The 23180-nt window shown below is 44.2% G+C and overlaps 1 protein-coding gene across 9 annotated transcripts in view; it reads right to left on the reverse strand.

Moving 5' to 3' along the window:
- Positions 1 to 23180, reverse strand: part of PSIP1 (PC4 and SRSF1 interacting protein 1) — a 243462-nt gene that overhangs the window by 19162 nt on the left and 201120 nt on the right. For all 9 annotated transcript variants that reach the window (XM_077249249.1, XM_077249254.1, XM_077249248.1 and 6 more), the window contains 3 exons: positions 12858 to 12907; positions 12694 to 12764; positions 6323 to 6424 (listed from right to left, as the gene is read on the reverse strand). In XM_077249249.1, the coding sequence (XP_077105364.1) occupies positions 6323 to 6424; positions 12694 to 12764; positions 12858 to 12907 (223 nt within the window). The remainder of the gene's footprint in view (positions 1 to 6322; positions 6425 to 12693; positions 12765 to 12857; positions 12908 to 23180) is intronic.

Raw genomic sequence — 23180 nt, forward strand, 5'->3', positions numbered from 1 at the left:
TGAATGAGCTTTAACTTCCCCTGGAGCTGGCATCCCGCTTGACGAAGGCTAGTTTCACACTAGCGTCGGGAACAACCCGTCGCTGTGCGTCGGGCCGACGTTCCCGACGCTAGGGTGGTCTCCGCCGCACAACGGGGGCAGCGGATGCATTTTTCACACGCATCCGCTGCCCCATTGTGAGGTGCGGGGAAGTGCGGGGAGGTGGGGGCGGAGTTCCGGCCGCGCATGCGCGGTTGGAAAAAGTGGACCGTCGGGAGCAAAAAACGTTTTTTCTCCCGACGGTCCGCTACCACACGCCCAAGCGTCGCAAAACGGACGCGACGTTTTGCAATGCGTCGCTAATGTTAGTCTATGACGAAAAAACGTATCCAGCAAGAACTTTTGCTGGATGCGTATTTTCGGCAAAACGACGCATTTGCGACGTATTGCAGTTAACGCTAGTGTGAAACTAGCCGTATACGCGAGGTTGATGGCATCCCTGATCCATCTTGCCAATGTACCCTTGGAGGCCTTTTTGCCTTTCCGAGGGCCTTGAAAACACACAAAGAGAGATCCTTCCTCTCTACACTCCCTAGTAGCCTCCAGGTAATGGATGAGACACCTTCTAACATCCAATGTGTGTAGTGATTTTTCCCCCTCGTTTTTAGGGTTAGGACAAAAGGAGGGAAGAGAGATCTCTTGGGACCTATGGAACCGGGAGGCCACTTTTGGTAAGTATGCCGGATCAGTTTTTAATACCACCCTGTCCTCCAATATTAGCGTGAAGGGTGGCCCGGCTGACAAGGCTTGTATGTCGCTAATTCTTCGGGCTGAAGTGAGGGCTACCAAAAGGGAGGTTTTAAAGGATGTAGGTTATGTAGGCCACTACCACCCTGTTGTCTGAAAACAATCTTACATGATGTGAGCGAAGGGGTTTTTGGAATTCTGTAAGAGCAAATTTTACTGCTAGCAATTCCTTCATGTTGGAGGATGCTTCTTTTAAGTCGTCTGACCATGTCCCCTGAACCACTAGATCGTGTAGGTGAGCCCCCCAGCCGATGGGACTTGTGTCTGTGGTTACCACCTTTGACACTGGGATTACCCATGGTAGACCGCGGCCCAGATTGCTGTTTTTTGTCTGTCCACCAATCTAGTGAGAGAATTGTGTTTGACGAGAAGGTTAACTGACTTTCTAAATTTCCCTTCAGAAAAATTTCTTCTGCTAATATTTGCCATTGCAGTTCCCTTGTATGTGACTGGGCCCATTGGACGGCAGAAATGCAGGCTGTCATGGACCCGAGGAGAGACATTGCCTCTCGAAGCGATATGGAGGGGAGGATCCCTTGCCCGGGATACTAACCCTATCATCTTTTGGATTTTTTCTTGGGGTAGGCGACATTCCTGGGAGATGGAATCCAGCGTGATTCCCAGGTACTCCTGAATCTGATTCGGTATTAGTCTGGACTTCTTCAGATTCAGGAGCCACCCCAAGCTTTCCAAAGAGTCCATAACCCTCTCCAGTTGGTTTTTGCAATGTTGGGGAGAGTTGCCTATTATCAGGAAGTCGTCCAGATATGGGGCGATTAGGGTATTTTGTTTTCTCAGGTCTGCCATAACTTCCGCTATCAATTTGGTGAATACCCGTGGGGCTATTGCGAGACCGAACAGAAGGGCTGTAAACTGATAATGCTTTGTCATCCCTTCTATTTCGATTGCCACCCTGAGGAATTTTTGGAAGTCTTTGTGAATGGGGACGTGGTAGCATGCGTCCTTTAAGTCGAGCACTACCATGAAACATTTTGACTGCTGTCTTTATTGTTTCCATTTTGAAAGGTTCCACAATCAGGTGTTTGTTTAAGTTTTTTAAATTGATAATTGTCCTGAAAGACCCGTCTGGCTTTTTCCTAAGAAAAATGGGAGAGTAGAACCCTCTCCCTTTTTCCTGAAGGGGGACCTCTCGAAGGACCCCTTTGTTCAATAATGTTGTGACTTCCTGTTCCAGAGCTATCCGCTCCTGCTGAGAAGCTCTCTGAGATGTCACCAGGAAGGACGGCTGAGGGAACGTGAGAAATTTGAATTTCAGTCCCGATCATATCAAGTGCAGAATCCAGGCACTGCTGGTTATCTTTTCCCAGGCTGAGAGGAAGAGGGACAACCTTCCTCCCACCTGGGGCAAAAGTTCATTGTGAGGGTTTTTTGGTATCGGTGGGGCTCTTGTTGAAAATAAACCCTTTATTCTTATTCTTTTTGTCTTCCCACCTGTCCTGTGCCCTAGGGGGCTTCCTACGGAAATTTTTTTTACTCTGAAAAGGACGTTTGTAAGATGGGTATTGCAGGACTGGAAATGACTTCTTTTTGTCCCCTGCTTTCTCCAAAATGTCATCCAGAGTGGAGCCGAAAAGAAATTCTCCCTCACAAGGAATATTACAAAGTTTTGCCTTTGTTTGGAGGTCTCCGGGCCAACATTTGAGCCAGAGGGCTCTTCTGGCTGCATTGGAGAACACCGCCGATCTGGCCGAAAGCCTGATGGAGTCTGCTGACGCATCGGCCAGAAAAGCGGCTGCCCCCTTCATTACCGGTAGGGTATTTAGTATACTGTCTCTGGATGCTTTATCCTTGAGCTGAGATTCCAGCTGGTCAAGCCACACCATAAGGGAGCGGGAAGTGCAAGCTGCGGCCACTGCTGGTTTTAGGCCCCCTCCTGCTGCTTCCCAGGAACTTTTTAGGAAAGCATCTGCTTTTTTATCCATGGGGTCCTTTAACCCCTTCACCCCCGGAGCTTTTTCCGTTTTTCCGTTTTCGTTTTTCGCTCCCCTCCTTCCCACAGCCATAACTTTTTTATTTTTCCGTCAATTTGGCCATGTGAGGGCTTATTTTTTGCGGGACGAGTTGTACTTTTGAACGACATCATTGGTTTTAGCATGTCGTGTACTAGAAAACGGGAAAAAAATTCCAAGTGCAGTGAAATTGCAAAAAAAGTGCAATCCCACACTTGTTTTTTGCTTGCCTATTTTGCTAGGTTCACTAAATGCTAAAACTGACCTGCCATTATGATTCTCCAGGTCACTACGAGTTCATAGACACCTAACATGACTAGGTTATTTTTCACCTAAGTGGTGAAAAAAAATTCCAAACTTTGCAAAAAACAAAACAAAACAAAATTGCGCCATTTTCCGATACTCGTAGCGTCTCCATTTTTCGTGATCTGGGGTCAGGTGAGGGCTTATTTTTTGCGTGCCGAGCAGGCGTTTTTAATGATAGCATTTTGGTGTAGATACGTTCTTTTGATCGCCCGTTATTGCATTTTAATGCAATGTTGCGGCGACCAAAAAAACGTAAATCTGGCGTTTCGAATTTTTTTCTCATTACGCCATTTAGCGATCAGGTTAATGCTTTTTTTTAATTGATAGATCGGGCGATTCTGAACGCGGCGATACCAAATATGTGTAGGTTTTTTTTTTTTTATTGATTTATTTTGATTGGGGCGAAAGGGGGGTGATTTAAACTTTTATGTTTTTTTTATTTTTTTCACATTTTTAAAAACTTTTTTTTTTTACTTTTGCCATGCTTCTATAGCCTCCATGGGAGGCTAGAAGCAGGCACAGCCCGATCGGCTCTGCTACATAGCAGCGATCATCAGATCGCTGTTATGTAGCTAAAATGCAGGTGTGCTGTGAGCGCCGACCACAGGGTGGCGCTCACAGCCACCGGCAATCAGTAACCATAGAGGTCTCAAGGACCTCTATGGTTACAATGGAGGAGCATCGCCGACCCCCGATCATGTGACGGGGGTCGGCGATGCGCTCATATCCGGCCGCACGGCCGGATGCGGTAGTTAAATGCCGCTGTCTGCGTTTGACAGCGGCATTTAACTAGTTAATAGCGGCGGGTGATCGCGATTTCACCCGCCGCTATTGCGCGCACATGTCAGCTGTAAAAAACAGCTGACATGTCGCGACTTTGATGTGCGCTCACTGCCGGAGCGCACATCAAAGCGGGGGTCCCGACATGTGACGTACTATTCCGTCACATGTCGGGAAGGGGTTAAGACCCCCATGTCCTCAAAAGGTAGGGCAAACTTTTTTGATGCTTTAGCGATTGCTACGTCTAATTTGGGTGCTTTTTCCCAAAAGGAGCATGTAGGGTCTTCAAAAGGGTATTTCCTTTTGGGCATAAGCAGGGCCTTTCTCAAAGGTTTTTTCCACTCTTTATTGATTAGGGCTTGTATTTTATCATTAAGAGGAAACCCCCTTCTTTTTTTCTGCTCCAGTCCACCGAACATGATATCTTGGACTGATTTTTTAGTGTGGGAATCAGCTAGACCCATGGTGCTTCTGACCGCTTTAATTAAGGAGTCCGTTTCTTCTAATGGGAAACAACTACGGCCTCCCTGAGAAGAGGACGATGAAGAGGATGATGAAGAATCAGAGGAATTTGAACTGATCTCCCCGCTATCCGAGTCACTAGAGTCAGATATAATGTTTTTTTGCTTAATTTTTTTACGTTTTTTACTCTCCTGGAGAGACTTAAAAGTATCTTCCACCTGAGTTTTAATAAGAGTTTTGAGTTCTGTGGCGAACCCCGGAAGCCCTTCACAGAGAGTTTCCTCCATACAGGATTTACATAATCTTTTTTCCCATGAGGCAGGTAAATCTTCTTTGCAAAGTGCGCAGATCCTGTGTTTGGACTTCCCTGCACTCTTCCTTCCCTAAAACAAGCAAGAGAAAGGTAGGCTCTATTAGCCGGAGCATTCACGGAGATCACTCACCACCTGGTGTACCCTCAGTACCGGCTGTGGATGGTCCGTATCGACAGTATGGTGCTCCTTTGATTCGGATGCAGCACTAGAATTCTTGCTGTGCTGAGATCCAGACTGCGGTCCAGCTCCACGCAGCTGGACATGAGAGGTCCCTTTCCCCTGCTGCCGGCGTTTCTGCTGCTGCTGCTGCGGTGCCTGCGGTTGCTGCGCTGGTGAGCCCTGTAACTCGGGGTCACTCATAGCTGCTGGGGAACACTGGCTGGACTCCATTAGAGCAACTAGCCAGGGAGTCAAGCTCCATTTTTAAATATCCCGCACGCCGATATTCGCGCTCTCTCCAACGCTTCATTCTGCGCATGCGCGAATCCCAGCATGCTCCGCGTCGTCCCAGCAAGCCCCGCGCCGCCCAGAATGCCCTGCTCCGACCAGCAGGCATTGCGGCACCCGCGCATGCGCGTTACTAATCAGGAAGTCCGGCACCACGCCGCTTGATGCTTCCTGATGCGCCGTTCAAGCGCGCATTGTCGCGCCGTGCTCCACCTATGGAGGGACCCCTCACAGTGGTTTTCGCGCGGGTGTGTGCCATCTGGAACCCCCACATAGTGAGGATTCCTCTAGGAGCCGCAGCGCTGCTGCTGCGGTCCCCCGCTCACCCTAGAGACCTACTGATCCCAGCGGTGGCGCTTCGGGTGGCCCAGCCTAGCCGAGGCAGGGAACCCCCGCTGCCTGAACCGGTCTGACTGGCCCCGGAATTCCAACGATGATCCAAGGTAAGATCTGCTGCAGGTCCTGTCAAGGACAGGAAACCAAACTGATGCGGGAGAGAGGTACCGCCTTTTTTATCTGTAGGTTTCCTGTCCTTGGTGGGCGGATCCCCTCTCTCCGTGGTGCCGTCATGGGGGACAGAGAAATACAAAAAATGCTGCAGTGGGGTGGGGGAAGAGGAATACTTTCGCAGGCCACTGTAAATTGCCTGACAGCATTTTTCAATTCTTTGCGGAGTGCAGTTTCTTTTTAGACTGGTTTCCCTTTATATAGCCTCCTCGCAGTCACTTTCAAAACTGAACAGGTCCAAAAAGAAAAAGACTGGCTAGGATTTATAAAAATTTCCTTGAAAAACAAAAAATGCTGCTTAACTCTTGATCCTTTTGAAAAATCATGAGGATGTAAAAGAAGAAATGTGGTAAATGTTATTGTTTTTACATGGTCTAGCTGGTTTTAGAGTATTTTTCTAAATGTGTTAAATTTCTTATATACATAAACACAACATATCTGCCTAAAATTTGCCCTGTCACGAACAAAAAAATCTCAGTCACTGGGATATATAAAAACATTCTAGTGTTACTGCCAAATAAAGTTTACGTCAGATTTGAAAAAAATGGAGATTGTTCACGGAGGTCAAAATCAATTCCATCACTAGTTTGCTGCACACAGCGACTAATCTAAAAACTGTACCCAGACACAAAGCCAATAAAAAACAAATAGGGGGCTATGAAACCTAACAGTGGAAAAGCGGTGTACATGTCTGTTACAAGTTTTATCTTACACACAGAAAAGAAACAGAAAATACAAGAGAGGCCTTACTTTTTTCAAAGTAGTGATCAGACCTGTATGCTTCTGAGCATGCTGCATGGTGACCTGCAGAGAGGTCAACTCATCCAAGGCATTAATACATCTGTATACATCCTATTAGAGACATAAAAAATGGAAGTAAACAATGAGTAAATAGCAAAATCTGGAGACACAAAGAAACAGTTCATCACAGAAAATATATATATTTTTTACCCAGCGTTCACTCGGCCAAACCGTATGGAAATTTTATAATTTGAGCTTACAGCAATACCAATGATGTACACATTTTATTTTTATAGTGTTATACTATAAGACTACTGTTATGCAGCTACCATATATTATTGCCATAATCTCTGGTGAAAGATTGATTTTAATCTTTTTCTTAAGGGCCTTTTTGCTGACCTCACGACACTGCTCTCAAAGGCTATTATGGTGCAGAAATGGAGGTCTACCCTGTCAGGAACGAATCCTGCTTTTTCGTGGCCAGGGATTGCTCTGTAAACCAAATGTCTAGAGGCAACACCATGAAGAGGCTATTCTGGGGAAATGTCACACCACTTTTACTCCCAGGATTACGGTGTCAGGTGGCAATGTTCAGTAGCAAGACCCCACTAGTCTTGAAGGTACTCTAACAGCTCGGTGTTACATAGATTTGGTCATAGAACCACTTAGGGAGAAGCTATATTCATAAGGAGATAACTTAGGGTGGGGGCTCATAATTAAGGGGATATAAGGGGCAGCTGTTTGGGGCTCCAGTCCTTTTTGGAAGTGCATCTGAACAGCAAGGTGGATTGCTGTTGAGGGGAGATAGAGAGAAAAAAAAAAAAATCTATAAATCTTCAGCACAGCGAGTGTGAGCGAGCTGAGTGTGACCTGAGCGTAAGTGTGAACGGCGGTAAGTGTGTGACTTGTGATTCAGTGACTTTGGAATCAGGGAGTTTCCAAGGGAGGAATTGCTTCTGTTTTTTTGTTTGTTTGTTTGTTTTTGGTTTAATTAATACTTTGTATTTATTTTTAATTAACGTTTCTGTGTGGTGCAATCCCCATTAGGAAATGTGCTCCACAATTGTTAATGCCATCCAGTGTACATCTTGCCACATGTATGCAGTCCTTGACCAGCCGGTCGAGGGTGCATACTGCTGTGCGAGATGTGAGCACATTGTGCATTTGGAAACCCAGATACTGGATCTAAATGTGCAGCTGGCAACACTGAGATCCATAGACAATATGGAGAGGAGTCTTCTGCTCACAGAGCAGACGCTCAATGGGATAGATGAGGGGGGATGGTAGGATGGAGCTGCAGGACAGTGTGGCAGTTAGCTGGGTGACAGATAGAAGGCGGGGTAGAGGGAAGAGTGCCAGGGAGGCTAGTCCTGATCTGGCACATCCCAATAAGTTTGCTAAGTTGGCAGATGAGGGAGGTGCCAGTACAGGGGTAGCACTGCTGCAGCCAGGCATGTCCTCTGAAAGCCGGAGGAGTGACTGCTCCAGTAAGGAGGGAAAAAGGAGAGCAGGGCAGGCCAGACAGGTGCTGGTAGTGGGGGACTCAATTATTAGGGGAACAGATAGGGCAATCTGTCACAAAGACAGGGATCGTCGGACGGTGTGCTGCCTACCTGGCGCTCGAGTCCGACACATCGCTGATCGGGTGGACAGATTACTGGGAGGGGCTGGTGAGGACCCAGCGGTCATGGTGCACATTGGCACAAATGACAAAGTTAGAGGTAGGTGGAAGGTCCTTAAAGATGATTTCAGGGAATTAGGCTGCAAGCTGAAAGCAAGGACCTCCAACGTGGTATTTTCCGAAATACTGCCTGTACCACGTGCCACGCCAGAGAGGCAACGGGAGATTAGGGAGGTTAATAAGTGGCTCAAGAATTGGTGTAGGAAGGAGGGGTTTGGGTTCCTGCAGAACTGGGCCGACTTCTCAGTTGGCTACAGGCTCTACGCTAGGGACGGGCTGCACCTCAATGGGGAAGGTGCAGCTGTGCTGGGGGAGAAAATGGTTAGAAGGTTGGAGGAGTGTTTAAACTAGGGATTGGGGGGGAGGGTATTCATTTTATAGGAGGGGAAAATAGTGCAGATCGAGACCTGGGCACAAATAAGGAAGTTGGGGGTGGCGGTGGCATGGGGGGTGGGGTCAGAACAGTTAATAATTTAAGAAAGAATAGAGGTACAGAGAGTAACATCAAGTGCATGTATACTAATGCCAGAAGCCTCGCCAACAAAATGGACGAATTAGAACTAATGTTGTTGGAGCATAATTATGACATGGTGGGGATATCTGAGACGTGGCTGGATGAGAGCCATGACTGGGCTGTTAACTTGCAGGGCTATAGCCTGTTCAGAAATGACCGTACAGATAAGCGAGGGGGTGGGGTGTGTCTATATGTAAAATCTTCCTTAAAACCCATCCTGCGTGATAATATAGGTGAATTTAATGAAAATGTAGAGTCCCTGTGGGTGGAGATAAGGGGAGGGGGAAAAAATAATAAATTACTGATAGGGGTTTGTTATAAATCTCCAAAACTAATGGAAGCAATGGAGAATATCCTCGTAAAGCAAATAGATGAAGCTGCGACTCAAGGAGAAGTCATTATTATGGGGGACTTCAACTACCCTGAAATAGATTGGGGAACAGAAACCTGCAGTTCCAGTAAAGGTAATCGATTTTTGACAACTATGAGAGACAATTACCTTTCACAACTGGTTCAGGACCCAACAAGGAGGGTGGCTCTGCTAGACCTAATATTAACCAACAGGCCAGACCGCATATCAAATATAAGGGTTGGGGGTCACTTGGGGAATAGTGATCACAAAATAATAAGTTTTCATGTAACCTTTAATAAGATGGGTAGTAGGGGGGTGACAAGGACACTAAACTTCAGGAGGGCAAATTTCCAACGGATGAGAGAGGATCTTGGTGCAATTAACTGGGATGATACCCTGAGACACAAAAATACACAAAGAAAATGGGAGACATTTATTAGCATCCTGGATAGGACCTGTGCACAGTATATACCGTATGGGAATAAACATACTAGAAATAGGAGGAAACCAATATGGCTAAATAGAGCTGTAAGGGGCGCAATAAGGGACAAAAAGAAAGCATTTAGAGAATTAAAGGAAGTAGGTAGTGAGGAGGCATTAAATTAAATAAATTCTGTAAAAAGCAAATCAAGGCAGCAAAGATTGAGACAGAGAGACTCATTGCCAGAGAGAGTAAAAATAATCCCAAAATATTCTTTAACTATATAAATAGTAAGAAACTAAAAAATGACAGTGTTGGCCCCCTTAAAAATAGTCTGGGTGAAATGGTGGATGAGGATGAGGAAAAAGCCAATATGCTAAATGACTTTTTTTCATCAGTATTTACAAAAGAAAATCCCATGGCAGCCAATATGACTAGTGATAAAAATTCCCCATTAAATGTCACCTGCTTAACCCAGCAGGAAGTACAGCGGCGGCTAAAAATAACTAAAATTGACAAATCTCCGGGCCCGGATGGGATACATCCCCGAGTACTGCAGGAACTAAGTACAGTCATTGATAGACCATTATTTTTAATCTTTAAAGACTCCATAATAACAGGGTCTGTACCACAGGACTGGCGTATAGCAAATGTGGTGCCAATATTCAAAAAAGGGGCAAAAACTGAACTCGGTAATTATAGGCCAGTAAGTTTAACCTCTACTGTGGGTAAAATCCTGGAGGGCATTCTAAGGGATGCTATGCTGGAGTATCTGAAGAGGAATAACCTCATGACCCAGTATCAGCACGGGTTTACTAGGGACCGTTCATGTCAGACTAATTTGATCAGCTTCTATGAAGAGGTAAGTTCCGGACTGGACCAAGGGAACCCAGTGGACGTAGTATATATGGACTTTTCCAAAGCTTTTGATACGGTGCCACACAAAAGGTTGTTACATAAAATGAGAGTAATGGGGATAGGGGAAAATATGTGTAAGTGGGTTGAGAGCTGGCTCAGGGATAGGAAACAAAGGGTGGTTATTAATGGAGCACACTCGGACTGGGTCACGGTTAGCAGTGGGGTACCACAGGGGTCAGTATTGGGCCCTCTTCTTTTTAACATATTTATTAATGACCTTGTAGGGGGCATTCAGAGTAGAATTTCAATATTTGCAGATGACACTAAACTCTGCAGGGTAATCAATACAGGGGAGGACAATTTTATATTACAGGATGATTTATGTAAACTAGAAGCTTTGGCTGATAAATGGCAAATGAGCTTTAATGGGGATAAATGTAAGGTCATGCACTTGGGTAGAAGTAATAAGATGTATAACTATGTGCTTAATTCTAAAACTTTGGGCAAAACCGTCAATGAAAAAGACCTGGGTGTATGGGTGGATGACAAACTCATATTCAGTGGCCAGTGTCAGGCAGCTGCTACAAAGGCAAATAAAATAATGGGATGTATTAAAAGAGGCATAGATGCTCATGAGGAGAACATAATTTTACCTCTATACAAGTCACTAGTTCGACCACACTTAGAATACTGTGCACAGTTCTGGTCTCCGGTGTATAAGAAAGACATAGCTGAACTGGAGCGGGTGCAGAGAAGAGCGACCAAGGTTATTAGAGGACTGGGGGGTCTGCCATACCAAGATAGGTTATTACACTTGGGGCTATTTAGTTTGGAAAAACGAAGACTAAGGGGTGATCTTATTTTAATGTATAAATATATGAGGGGACAGTACAAAGACCTTTCTGATGATCTTTTTAATCATAGACCTGAGACAGGGACAAGGGGGCATCCTCTACGTCTGGAGGAAAGAAGGTTTAAGCATAATAACAGACGCGGATTCTTTACTGTAAGAGCAGTGAGACTATGGAACTCTCTGCCGTATGATGTTGTAATGAGTGACTCATTGCTTCAATTTAAGAGGGGACTGGATACCTTTCTGGAAAAGTATAATATTACAGGGTATATATATTAGATTCCTTGATAAGGCGTTGATCCAGGGAACTAGTCTGATTGCCGTATGTGGAGTCGGGAAGGAATTTTTTTCCCCATGGTGGAGTTACTCTTTGCCACATGGGGTTTTTTTGCCTTCCCCTGGATCAACATGTTAGGGCATGTTAGGTTAGGCTATGGGTTGAACTAGATGGACTTACAGTCTTCCTTCAACCTTAATAACTATGTAACTATGTAACTAGTATGGCCGTTTCTCTAAAGCATCCCAGGAGAAGCTTTTTAACATGACAACACTATGCTGCAAGTTACTCTTTCTTCTGTGAATAGCTTGCATGGTTAAAACATACTGTCAAGGCCTGCAGTATCCCCAGACTTGTCATCTAACATCAAGCATACCTTGTAAAACCATTGATTTACAATTACAAAGAGCTGCCAGCAGCGGATCTTGACAATTTCTGTGCCCAAGTGCATTCAGCGTCACAGAACATTTCTCAGTTTACCATTATTAACCTCATTGATATCATTCCAAGGAGTGTATTTATGCAAGTGATGATCCTACTTGATACTGAATAAATTGGGATGTTTTGAATAACTTCATTTATTCATTATCAAGTATGAGTATCGCATGCAGATGTCCATGCTTTATACGGTACCCGTTTTTTCATAATTTGAATATCATTAAAACGTCTATGGAATTACGGAAATCACAAGATCAATAATGTTGAGGAGTGAAACGTTGTATTTTAAATTTTCATTTTAGGGGACTTTATCTTCAATGAGCTCAGTCGCTCATATAATAAATACACTGCAATTCCTCTGCCGATGAGTGACAGAGGGGTTCACCCTCAGTCTATTCATCTAGAAGTCATGGGTGCTACTGAATGCTGCATTTTCAGGGTTAAACTATCAGGATCTGCTCTAGCATCGATCCTGGCAGTTGAGGGCTAAGTAACACTACCCTGCTGATCTGGCGATGGCACTGGCCATACCCACAAAATAAGCTTAATGACAATATATGTAGCAAAGCTTGAATTGGCAACCTACAACAATGTTGATTTTTCTGTGTTGCCCAGGAACAAGTTAAAGTTGATCAATGAAGTTGTAAAGAACAGCTAGGGCAAATTTTATAGATTTGTTTCTATTTCAATCCATTTGTTACAGGCCACACATATTTACACACTGCAGGATAAGAAGAGGTAAACAGGGATTAAGCGGAATAAAGAAAGTTATATGGACAGAGTTTAACGCTTTCCAACTTCTTGAATCAAAACTATGATGTACAAAGCTGTAAAAGAATGAATAGGATTAGAAATTTTCAGGATATTTTTTTGCCTTCAATAACTTTTTAAAAAGACCAAACTTTTATATTAAAGATTTTACTTTACAAAGACAGCATTATATTGTATAGCAAAACAAACTTTGAAATCCTAAATGCACAACATACCTGGTGGTCAATTTTTAAAGCGTTTTTAATTTCAGAATGTATCCTTTGAAGTCTGGAGTCTATGGAGACTTCTGAAATGTGTATAAAACATTAATAAAACAATCACAATATTATGCTGTTGGAGTGAGAAAGCTAAAAAAAAAATCCGAAATAATAAGAGAAACCTTTTTTCTTGTCAAATTTCTTCACTTCAGGTTTTTTTGCTTCTTCTTTGCTGTCAAGACAAAAACGGTGACAAACGTTAAATTTTGCTTGAGATAGATATATCAAAGTGTTTAAGCCAGAAACCTGGAGTCAAACACTTTGAATAAGGCCAGGTTCACACTGCGTTAACAGCAGCCCATTCATCACATGCGTTAACAGGCTGCTGTTAACGCAAGTGCCAACTTGTCATACCGCTAGCGCAGATAGAGCTAGCAGATGCTCTATCTGCGCTAGCAGTGACGGACCCGGAAACGCTGCAGCCCGCGTCCGAGGGTCCGTCACTCAATGACGGCACATTGCTAGCGATGCGTCCGACATTTAACTAAATGGCGGCGTTAACGGACTACGTTACACCGCGTTATGCCGCGGTGTAATGTAGTCCGTCTAATGGACGACTAAAACGTAATGTGAACCTGGCTTAACACCGGTGATCTGGTAACAAAGGGTCTACTTCATCTAGGCAAGCATTGTTCTTGCTGATCTGAATGAGGATATATGTGCTGCAGTCAGAGGCCCCCGATTCATGAAAATGGATACCCCTCTGTGTGTGCGTCACCACAAATCCTACTGCAGTCATAGCTGGAGTAAGATTTGTGGCATAGAGAGCGCAGTTGCTCATCACAAATTTGATGAGTGGTAGTCGCCATGTCACTGTTCCACTTTGTTGGAGCTAGGTGAAAATGGCGAAGAACACCAAAAGTAACAAAATTTTACTGCAGCCTCGAATTGCGCCAACATTATAGGGTTTCGTAAAGATTTTTACCTGTAAAAGCTTTGATTAATTGGACACAATATTTAGGGAAAAGTCACAAATGTAAAAAACATGTATAAAACACATAACAGTTGAGAGTCCTCAGTGGTTGCTACTGTGGTGTACCTAATTATATGTACCAAATGTCCAGCTGGGATCTGTAAGTAGGGGAGACATGACAAAAGCTTAAAACAAGGATGAATTCCCATAGGCACACAATAAAAGAAAGAATAGATCTAACTGTGGCCAAACCATTTTGTAGCCCTGATCACAGCATCACAGACATGAAAGTGCTACCATGCCAATGAAAGTTAACTTCAAACCTCAGTGAGACAAAACTACTTACCTATGAACTGCTAAATATTTAATAGGAAAAAGCCTCCAGCTGTATGTCCAGCTAAAAAAGATTTTTGGTACTCACCGTAAAATCTTTTTCTTGGTAGTCTTCATTGGGGAACACAGAACCATGGGATATAAACTGCTGCCCCCTGGAAGCTGTCACTATTATTATATTCTAAATTAAAATGGTCTCCCCCACAGCAGACTATAACTAACCTGCTAGCCTCAGACTCATTCAGTTTAGTGAGAAAGCAGTAGGAGTAGCAAAACAACATTAAAAGCATTTGGAAAACTAATCCAGTTACACTGGGGAGAGGAAAACCGCATAAATGCATGCCCAACCGAGCAACTAAGGGTGGGTGCTGTAAACCCCAAGACTGATGATAAACAGATTTTACGGTGAGTACCAAAAATCTTAATTTCTAGGTCGCTTCATTGGAGGAAGCAGAGAACCTTGTGATGTCCTAAAGCTGTCCCTGGGATGGGAAAATAAACAATACATTAACAAATTCTCCACTCACTTAGGGTTCACACTTGCGTACCAGGGCTGCGTACTTCCTCTGCTAAGCCCCGCCTACTTCCGCATGCATCCTGCGTACCCATCTTTTCTTTAACATTGGGTACGCAGGACATGCAGATGTATGAGGATGCGTGGTTTTGACGTCCCCGTCGTCCGCACAAAATGCAACTTGTTGCTGAAGAATGCCGAAGTAGGTGGGGCTTAGCGGAGGACGTACGCAGCCCTCCGCAAAGCCCCGGTACGCAAGTGTGAACTTAGACTTAGGAAGAAGCCTGAGCAATTGCTGCCTACAAAATCCTTCCTGCCAAGACTTGCATCTGAAAAAGCAAAGGTGTAGACCCTGTAAAATTGGAAATGTATACTGATGACCAAGTAGTTGATTTACTGAATTGCAGGACCGATGCCTGGTGGCAAACTGCTCAGTAAGCCCCCGACGCAATAGAGTGTGCCTTAAACCTAAAAGGAGGCGCTGTGGACTTTGCCTTATAGGCATGAATGATGGCCGTTGCAATATGACGAGCAACAGTTGCCTTAGAGGCGGCCAAGCCCTTAAGAGGGAATTCTAGTACGACAAACAAGGAATCATACCTTTTAACCCCTTTACCCCCAAGGGTGGCTTGCACGTTAATGACTGGGCCAATTTTTACAATTCTGACCACTGTCCCTTTATGAGGTTATAACTCTGGAGCGCTTTAACGGATCCCGGTGATTCTGACATTATTTTCTTGTGACATATTGTATTTCATGATAGTGGTAAAGTTTCTTTGATATTACCTGCGTTTATTTGTGAAAAAAAACGGAAATTTGGCGAAACTTTAGAAAATTTTGCAATTTTCCAACTTTTAATTTTTATACAATTAAATCACAGCGATATGTCACACAAAATACTTAATAAGTAACATTTCCCACATGTCTACTTTACATCAGCACAATTTTGGAACCAAATTTTTTTTTTGTTAGGGAGTTATAAGGGTTAAAAGTTGACCAGCAATTTCTCATTTTTACAACACCATTTTTTTAGGGACCACATCTCATTTGAAGTCAATTTGAGGGGTCTATATGATGGAAAATACCCAAGTGTGACACTATTCTAAAAACTGCACCCCTCAAGGCGCTCAAAACCCCATTCAAGAAGTTTATTAACCCTTCAGGTGTTTCACAGGAATTTTTGGAATGTTTAAATAAAAATGAACATTTAACTTTTTTATACAAAAAATTTACTTCAGCTCCAATTTGTTTTATTTTACCAAGGGTAACAGAAAATGGACACCAAAAGTTGTACAATTTGTCCTGAGTACGCCGATACCCCATATGTGGGGGTAAACCACTGTTTGGGCGCAAGAGAGAGCTCGGAAGGGAAGGAGCGCCGTTTGACTTTTCAATGCAAAATTGACTGGAATTGAGATGGGACGCCATGTTGTGTTTGGAGAGCCCCTGATGTGCCTAAACATTGAAACCCCCAACAAGTGACACCATTTTGGAAAGTAGACCCCCTAAGGAACCTATCTAGATGTGTGGTGAGGACTTTGACCCACCCAGTGCTTCACAGAAGTTTATAATGCAGTGCCGTAAAAATAAAAAATCATATTTTTTCACAAAAATGATTTTTTCGCCCCCAATTTTTTTATTTTCTCAAGGGTAAGAGAAGAAATTGGACCCCAAAAGTTGTTGTCCAATTTGTTCTGAGTACGCTGATACCTCATATGTGGGGGTAAACCACTGGTTAGGCGCATGGCAGAGCTCGGAAGGGAAGGAGCGCCATTTGACTTTTCAATGCAAAATTGACTGGAATTGAGATGGGATGCCATGTTGCGTTTGGAGAGCCACTGATGTGCCTAAACATTGAAACCCCCCACAAGTGACACCATTTTGGAAAATAGACCCCCTAAGGAACTCATCTAGATGTGTTGTGAGAGCTTTGAACCCCCAAGTGTTTCACTACAGTTTATAACGCAGAGCCGTGAAAATAATTTATTTTTTTTTTTTTCACAAAAATTATTTTTTAGCCCCCAGTTTTGTATTTTCCCAAGGGTAACAGGCGAAATTGGACCCCAAAAGTTGTTGTGCAATGTGTCCTGAGTACGCCGATACCCCATATGTTGGGGTAAACCCCTGTTTGTGCGCATGGGAGAGCTCGGAAGGGAAGGAGCACTGTTTTACTTTTTCAACGCAGAATTGGCTGGAATTGAGATCGGACGCAATGTCGCATTTGGAGAGCCCCTGATGTGCCTAAACAGTGGAAACCCCCCCCCCCCCAATTATAACTGAAACCCTAATCCAAACACACCCCTAACCCTAATCTCAACTGTAACCCTAACCACACCCCTAACCCTGACACACCCCTAGCCCTAATCCCAACCGTAAATGTAATCCAAACCCTAACCCTAACTTTAGCCCCAACCCTAACCCTAACTGAAGCCTTAACCCTAGCCCCAACCCTAACCCTAGCCCTAACTCTAATGGGAAAATGGAAATAAATACATTTTTTAATTTTTTTGCAACTAAGGGGGTCATGAAGGGGGGTTTGATTTACTATTTATAGCGCGTTTTCTAGGGGATTTTTGATTGGCAGCCGTCACACACTAAAAGACGCTTTTTATTGCAAAAAATGTTTTTTTGCGTTACCACATTTTGAGTGCTATAATTTTTCCATATTTTGATCCACAGAGTCATGTGAGGTCTTGTTTTTTGTGGGACGAGTTGACGTTTTTATTGGTAACATTTTCAGGCACGTGACATTTTTTGATTGCTTTTTATTCCGATTTTTGTGAGGCAGAATGACCGAAAACCAGGTAGTCATGAATTTATTTATTTTTTTTTGGGGGGGGGGGGGCGTTTATACCATTCCGCGTTTGGTAAAATGGATAGAGCAGTTTTATTTTTCAGGTCAGTACGATTACAGCGATACCTCATTTATATCATTTTTTTAAGTTTTGGCGCTTTTATACGATAAAAACTTTTATAGAAAAAATAATTATTTTTGCATCGCTTTATTTTGAGGACTATAACTTTTTTTATTTTTTCGCTGATGATGCTGTATGGCGGCTCGTTTTTTGTGGGACAAGATGACGTTTTCAGCGGTACCATGGTTATTTATTTCTGTCTTTTTCATCGCGTGCTATTCCACTTTTTGTTCGGCGATATGATAAAGCGTTGTTTTTTGCCTCGTTTTTTTTTTTACGGTGTTCACTGAAGGGGTTAACTAGTGGGACAGTTTTATAGGTCGGGTCGTTACAGATGCGGCAATACTAAATATGTGTACTTTTATTTTTTTTTGTTTATTTAGCTTAAGGAATGTATTTATTGGAACAATATTTTTTTTATTATTATTTAGTTAGGATTTTTTTTTTTTAATTTACATTTTTACTTTTCCCCAGGGGGAGGGGGGCATCACAGTAAAGTGACAGATCACCGATCTGACACTTTGCTGTGCACTGTGTCAGATCGGCGATCTGACTTGCACAGCTCCAGGCTTCCCGGCGCCTGCTCTGAGCAGGCGCTGTGAAGCAACCTCCCTGCAGGACCCGGATGCATCCCCGTGGCCATTTTGGATCCGGAGCGTGCAGGGAGGAGACGCTTGGTACAAGGTGAGCACATCGCCTTGTACCAATCGTCTCAGGGAAGCCGGCAGGGAGCCGCCTCCCTGCGCGATGCTTCCCTATATCGCCGGAACACTGCGATCATGTTTGATCGCAGTGTGCCAGGAGTTAATGTGCCGGGGGCGGTCCGTGACCGCTCCTGGCACATAGTGCCTGATGTCAGCTGACACCCGGCCGCGATCCCCCCGTGAGCGCGGCTGATCGCGCTGGACGTACTATTCCGTCCTTGGGAAGTAGGGCCCACCCCACATGGACGGAATAGTACGTCCAATGACAGAAAGGGGTTAAACTAATTTACGCAGAGCCTTCTAGATTGGATGAGAAGGTGCAGGGCAAGAGGAAGGCAAGAATGTCCTAGTTAAGGTGAAAAGCCAAAACCACGTTGGGGAGGAAGGATGGAATAGGTCTCAACACTACCTGGTCTTGGTGCAGGATAAGGTAAGGAGCTCAACAAGAAAGAGCCCCAAACCCCGATACACTCTTAATAGATGTGATGGCTATAAGGAAAAAAATCTCTCTGAAGGGTTCTAAAGAACCAACTACGAACTAAGTGGGGCCCGATCAAGTGGTCTAAGCATGCGCTACCCCCTGAAGAAAGGTCCTGACCTGAGGTCTAGAGGCCACATCTATCTGAAATAAAACAGCCAAGGCGGACACCTGTCCCTTAAGAGAATTAAGCGCCAACTCTGACTCCAATCCCGACTGCAAGAAGGAGAGCAGTACAGGCAGACAAAGGAAAGTAGATCTTTCAAGTGCAAAGAGGGCTTTCATGTCCCGATCATGGTTTGGATGACTGATTCTAATAAATCTGCTTCCCTCAGAATCGCGGCTTTAACAGTCATGCCGTTAAATTAAGCAATTGCAAATTCAGCGGGAAGAAAGGACAGAAGATCTGGACGTTGAGGAAGAGTCCAAGGGACATCTGCCAAAAGGTTGATCACATCCACGTACCTGGACCTACCAGGCCAGTTTGGTGCGATGAGGATAGCTGGAATCCCCTTAAATTGACTTTCTTGAGTTGTCTGGGCAGAAGAGGTAAAAGGAGTAAATAGGTAAGGAAGGGAGAACTGGCACCAGGGAACTGCCAATGCGTCGGCTGTGACGGCCTGAAGATCCAGAGTTTTTGCGACCAATCTTGGTACATTGTGGTTTAGTTTGGATGACAACAGATCTACATCTGATGTGCCCCACTGACGACAAATCTGGTTGAACACCTCTGGGTGTAGAGCCCACTCTCCCTGCCTCTACCTGCTGGCTGTTCAACAAGTCTCCACCCAGTTGTACACTCCGAGTATATGAACCACCGAGATCAGAGGAACCCTGTCATCTGCCCATTTCATTTTCTCCACCTCCTCTGACATGGCGAATAGACTCCATGACCCGCCTTAACAGTTAATATAAGCCACTAACATGGCATTGTCCGACTGGATCATGATGGTCAATCCTAGAACCAGGTGTTGCCAATGTAGAAAAAGCCAAACAGGAGGCTCTGAGTTCAAATACATTGATCGGATGGAGTCTCTCCTGACTGTTACATGATGACTGAACTGGCAAGTGATGGCAGATGGCACCCCCCATCCAATAAGGCTGGCATCCATGGTCAGAACCTAACACTGGATGGGGAAGGAGCGACCCTGGATCAATAGGGACGACATCACCTGAAAGACTAGCAACAGCAAAACAGAAGGATTACTAGATAGTCTTAAGATTGTATAGACCTGTCCCAACAGACCAACAGTGTGTTCTTTAGGGGCCTTGAATGAAATTGTGCAAACGGTACTGCCTCAAACGTTGCTACCATCTTCCCCAAGACTCCCATGCAAAACCAGAGAGAATGTCTCTCTGGCCATGTCAGAATTTGGACAGAGGACTGCAGAGTTAGCCTCTTCTACGCTGGAAGGAAGTTTGACGCCAGAACGATGTTGAATATCATCCCTAGAAACTGAAGCTGTTGTGTTGGAATTAACAATAACTGCTCTGTTGACAATGCATCCGAATTGTTCCAGTAAATCTAAAATAATCTGCAAACTTTCCATTTTCTTTGAAAAGGAAGGTGCTGTGACCCAAATATCATCCAGGTAGGGTATTACCTGCACCCCTCCCTGGTCTGGAGTAAAGTCATAACTGGGGCCAAAACCTTTGCAAAACACCTTGGGCGAGGTTGCCAGGACAACATATAGGGTCCTAAACTGAAAGTGATCTTGGTTGACTGCAAAGCGAAGAAAATCGATGAGCCAGAAGGATAGGTACATGAAAATAGGCATCCTGAAATCTATCGAGGACAGAAACCCCATGGATGCCACGACTGACCGGAGCGACTCCATCCTGAAGTGACGCAGGTGTACTCATTTGTTAAGTTGTTTTAGATCTGGAAAGGGTCATGAAGAATCATCCTTTTGATGGATGACGAATAGGTTTGAGTAGAACCCTCTGAAGAGTTTTGAATGAGGAACCTTCACGATTACTCTTGCGTGAAGCAGGGATGCTATAGCTTGATTGAAACTGAATTGAAAAAGTGATCTCACAGAAGAGACACAAATTCCAATGTAGCCAGAAGAGATGACATCTCTGACCCATATATCACCGACTACCCCTAGCCATGCTTTCCTGAAGAGGTGGCCACCCACCTGGGTAGAATCTCCCAGCGGGGGGCTGCTGGTCAGATAATGTTAACGCCCCCTTCTGCCTCTGGAAACAGAGGGCTTTCCACCTGAACCAAGGGAAATCCCGGTGGGAGTAGATTTAAAGGATGATCTCCCTGACCTCTGGGAGATTGTGTCTGACCTGACAGACGGAATTCTTCAGTGCTGGAAACCAAAGAAAGACGCGGAACTGCAAAGTCCCTAGTCTTCGAAATGGATGGCTGGCCTGGCAAAGCAGGGCCTTTCTGTTGACCGTGGCATCAGCAATGATCTTGTCCAATTTAGTATCAAACAGGAAAGAACCCTGGAAGGGTAAACCTGTAAGAGCCAAATCTGCTCTCCATACTTCGAGCCATAAGAGATGATGAATGGCTATACAATTGCTTGCCGCCTGGGCAGAGCATTCAGCCACATCTAACAATGCTAAAAATAAATATCTGCCTGCACCATGTGATCAGCAATACCAGCTATCTCCGCTTCCTGAGAACCAGCCAGAACACTGCATTGTAAATGTTTTGCCCAAAAAATAACTGCCTTGGATACCCAAGTAGCAGTGAAAGCAAGAAAGAGGCAAAAGCCCACTGGTTCAAATGAGGATTTAGCAATAGACTATACGTCTATGTGGGGTTTCTAAGTGACACTACTTCAGCCAGAGGTAAGGTAGTTGTCCTAGATAGGCGAGATAAAAGAGTGTGTTTCACCGTCTGCCATCTGCTGGAAAAGGGTATAATGCCTCCATATGACAGTGTTTCTGAAAACGCCTGTCAGAGTGTTCCCATGCCTTCTGAAGGACTTCCCCAAATTCCTCGCAGTTAGAAAAAGACCTAGCCACGCGCTTGACTCTCCGAAAGAAACCGATTTCATTTGAGGGATGGGGTCATATGACATCACCCCTGGAGATGAGTCAACAGATGACAGACTTTCCACCATCTCCCTCAACTTCCCCTTCTGATTAGGGTCTAACAGATTCTGAGCTGGAACTATAGTCCGAGTGTTGGTAGAGAGTTTACTTCTTGAGAGGGGGAGTAAGATCTTGGACAACTTCCCTGAGAGGGAGACCTGGAGGATGAGGTAAATGAAAGCAGTTTGGATCTCGGCCGAGACAGGCCATACTGATGTTGCATGGCAGGAGGGTCAGACTCACTCAGAGCGACGGTCGGAAGTCAAAGGGCGGCAGTCGCCATTGGCAAGCACTCCTTAACGGTAACCAGTATCCTGGACAGTCTGGTTAGTTCAGCTACTGACTAGGTTAAATCACGAGCCAAAAAAGGCAGCACTGTACTCTACTGACATTACAGAGGTCCCCCCTGAACAGGTATAAGCAGGGAGGGACTACTATAAGAAGTACAATAGGCTACAGATTGCTCAGTGGAAAACTTATTATTACAAGCTAAGCATGCATAAGTGACTAGTTTGGGCTGTGCCGATGGACAAGTACGGTCTTCTCTAGACTCTGACATTACAAGAGCCAGAGTAGAAAAAACTACAGTGAGCAGTGCTTCAAGAAAAGTTGCTGATGAGAACCAAAATTAAGGACCCCGGATGCTAACAACCTACCCTGTCCTCAGTCCCAGAAGAGCACCCCTGTGTTGCTGGCGTTCATTGCGCTCCGGTGAGTGCCAGAAGTAGGACGTAATGAATGATAATCCCATAATCCCACACAAATGCCATACTCAAAATACTGCCGCACAATATTTTGTCGCCTAAAAAGGAAAGGGCAGAGCTAAAGGACTTCATGACTAAGGGTGCTATGTCACCAGAAACGCGTAGATAGTGTTTTTAATTATATTGTGCTGTTGTTTTATCCTCTATTTTTTGATATGAAGTGAATAAAGTACCAAGACTTTGCTTTTTCACCACCTCGTTGAGCTGGATTTTTTTCTATTTCCTGCATAGTCCATGAGCCAAGAACCAAATTTGACGATATCGGTACCAAGCGGAGTGACTAATTCTCTTTGGTATTTTTAGGTAGATGCATGTCTGTAGTTTATTTTTTGATATGATAGCCCTTACATATACGTAGCTTATTAACCCCTTCAGCCCTAGGCCTATTTGTACCCAAGTGCCTAAGCCAATCTGACCTGTGCCACTTCATGGGCTAATAACTTTGGAACGCTTTCACCTATCCAAGCCATTCTGAGATTGTTTTCTCGTGACATATTGTACTTCACGTCAGTGCTAAATGGGAGTCAATATATTTTACCTTTCTATATAAAAAAATGCTAAATATTCGGAAATTTTGGAAAAATCGGCAATTTTTTAACTTTGAAATTCTCTGCTTTTTACAAAAATACTGATACCCCCCATAATAGTTATTAATTTACACTCCCCACATGTTTACTTCATATTGGCATCATTTTGAAAATGAAACCTTATTGTTTTACGACGTAATAGGGCTTATAGTTTTATGCGCAATTTTTCACATTTACAGC

This window comes from Ranitomeya variabilis, chromosome 1, assembly GCF_051348905.1.
Source record: "Ranitomeya variabilis isolate aRanVar5 chromosome 1, aRanVar5.hap1, whole genome shotgun sequence".
Lineage (NCBI taxonomy): Eukaryota > Metazoa > Chordata > Amphibia > Anura > Dendrobatidae > Ranitomeya > Ranitomeya variabilis.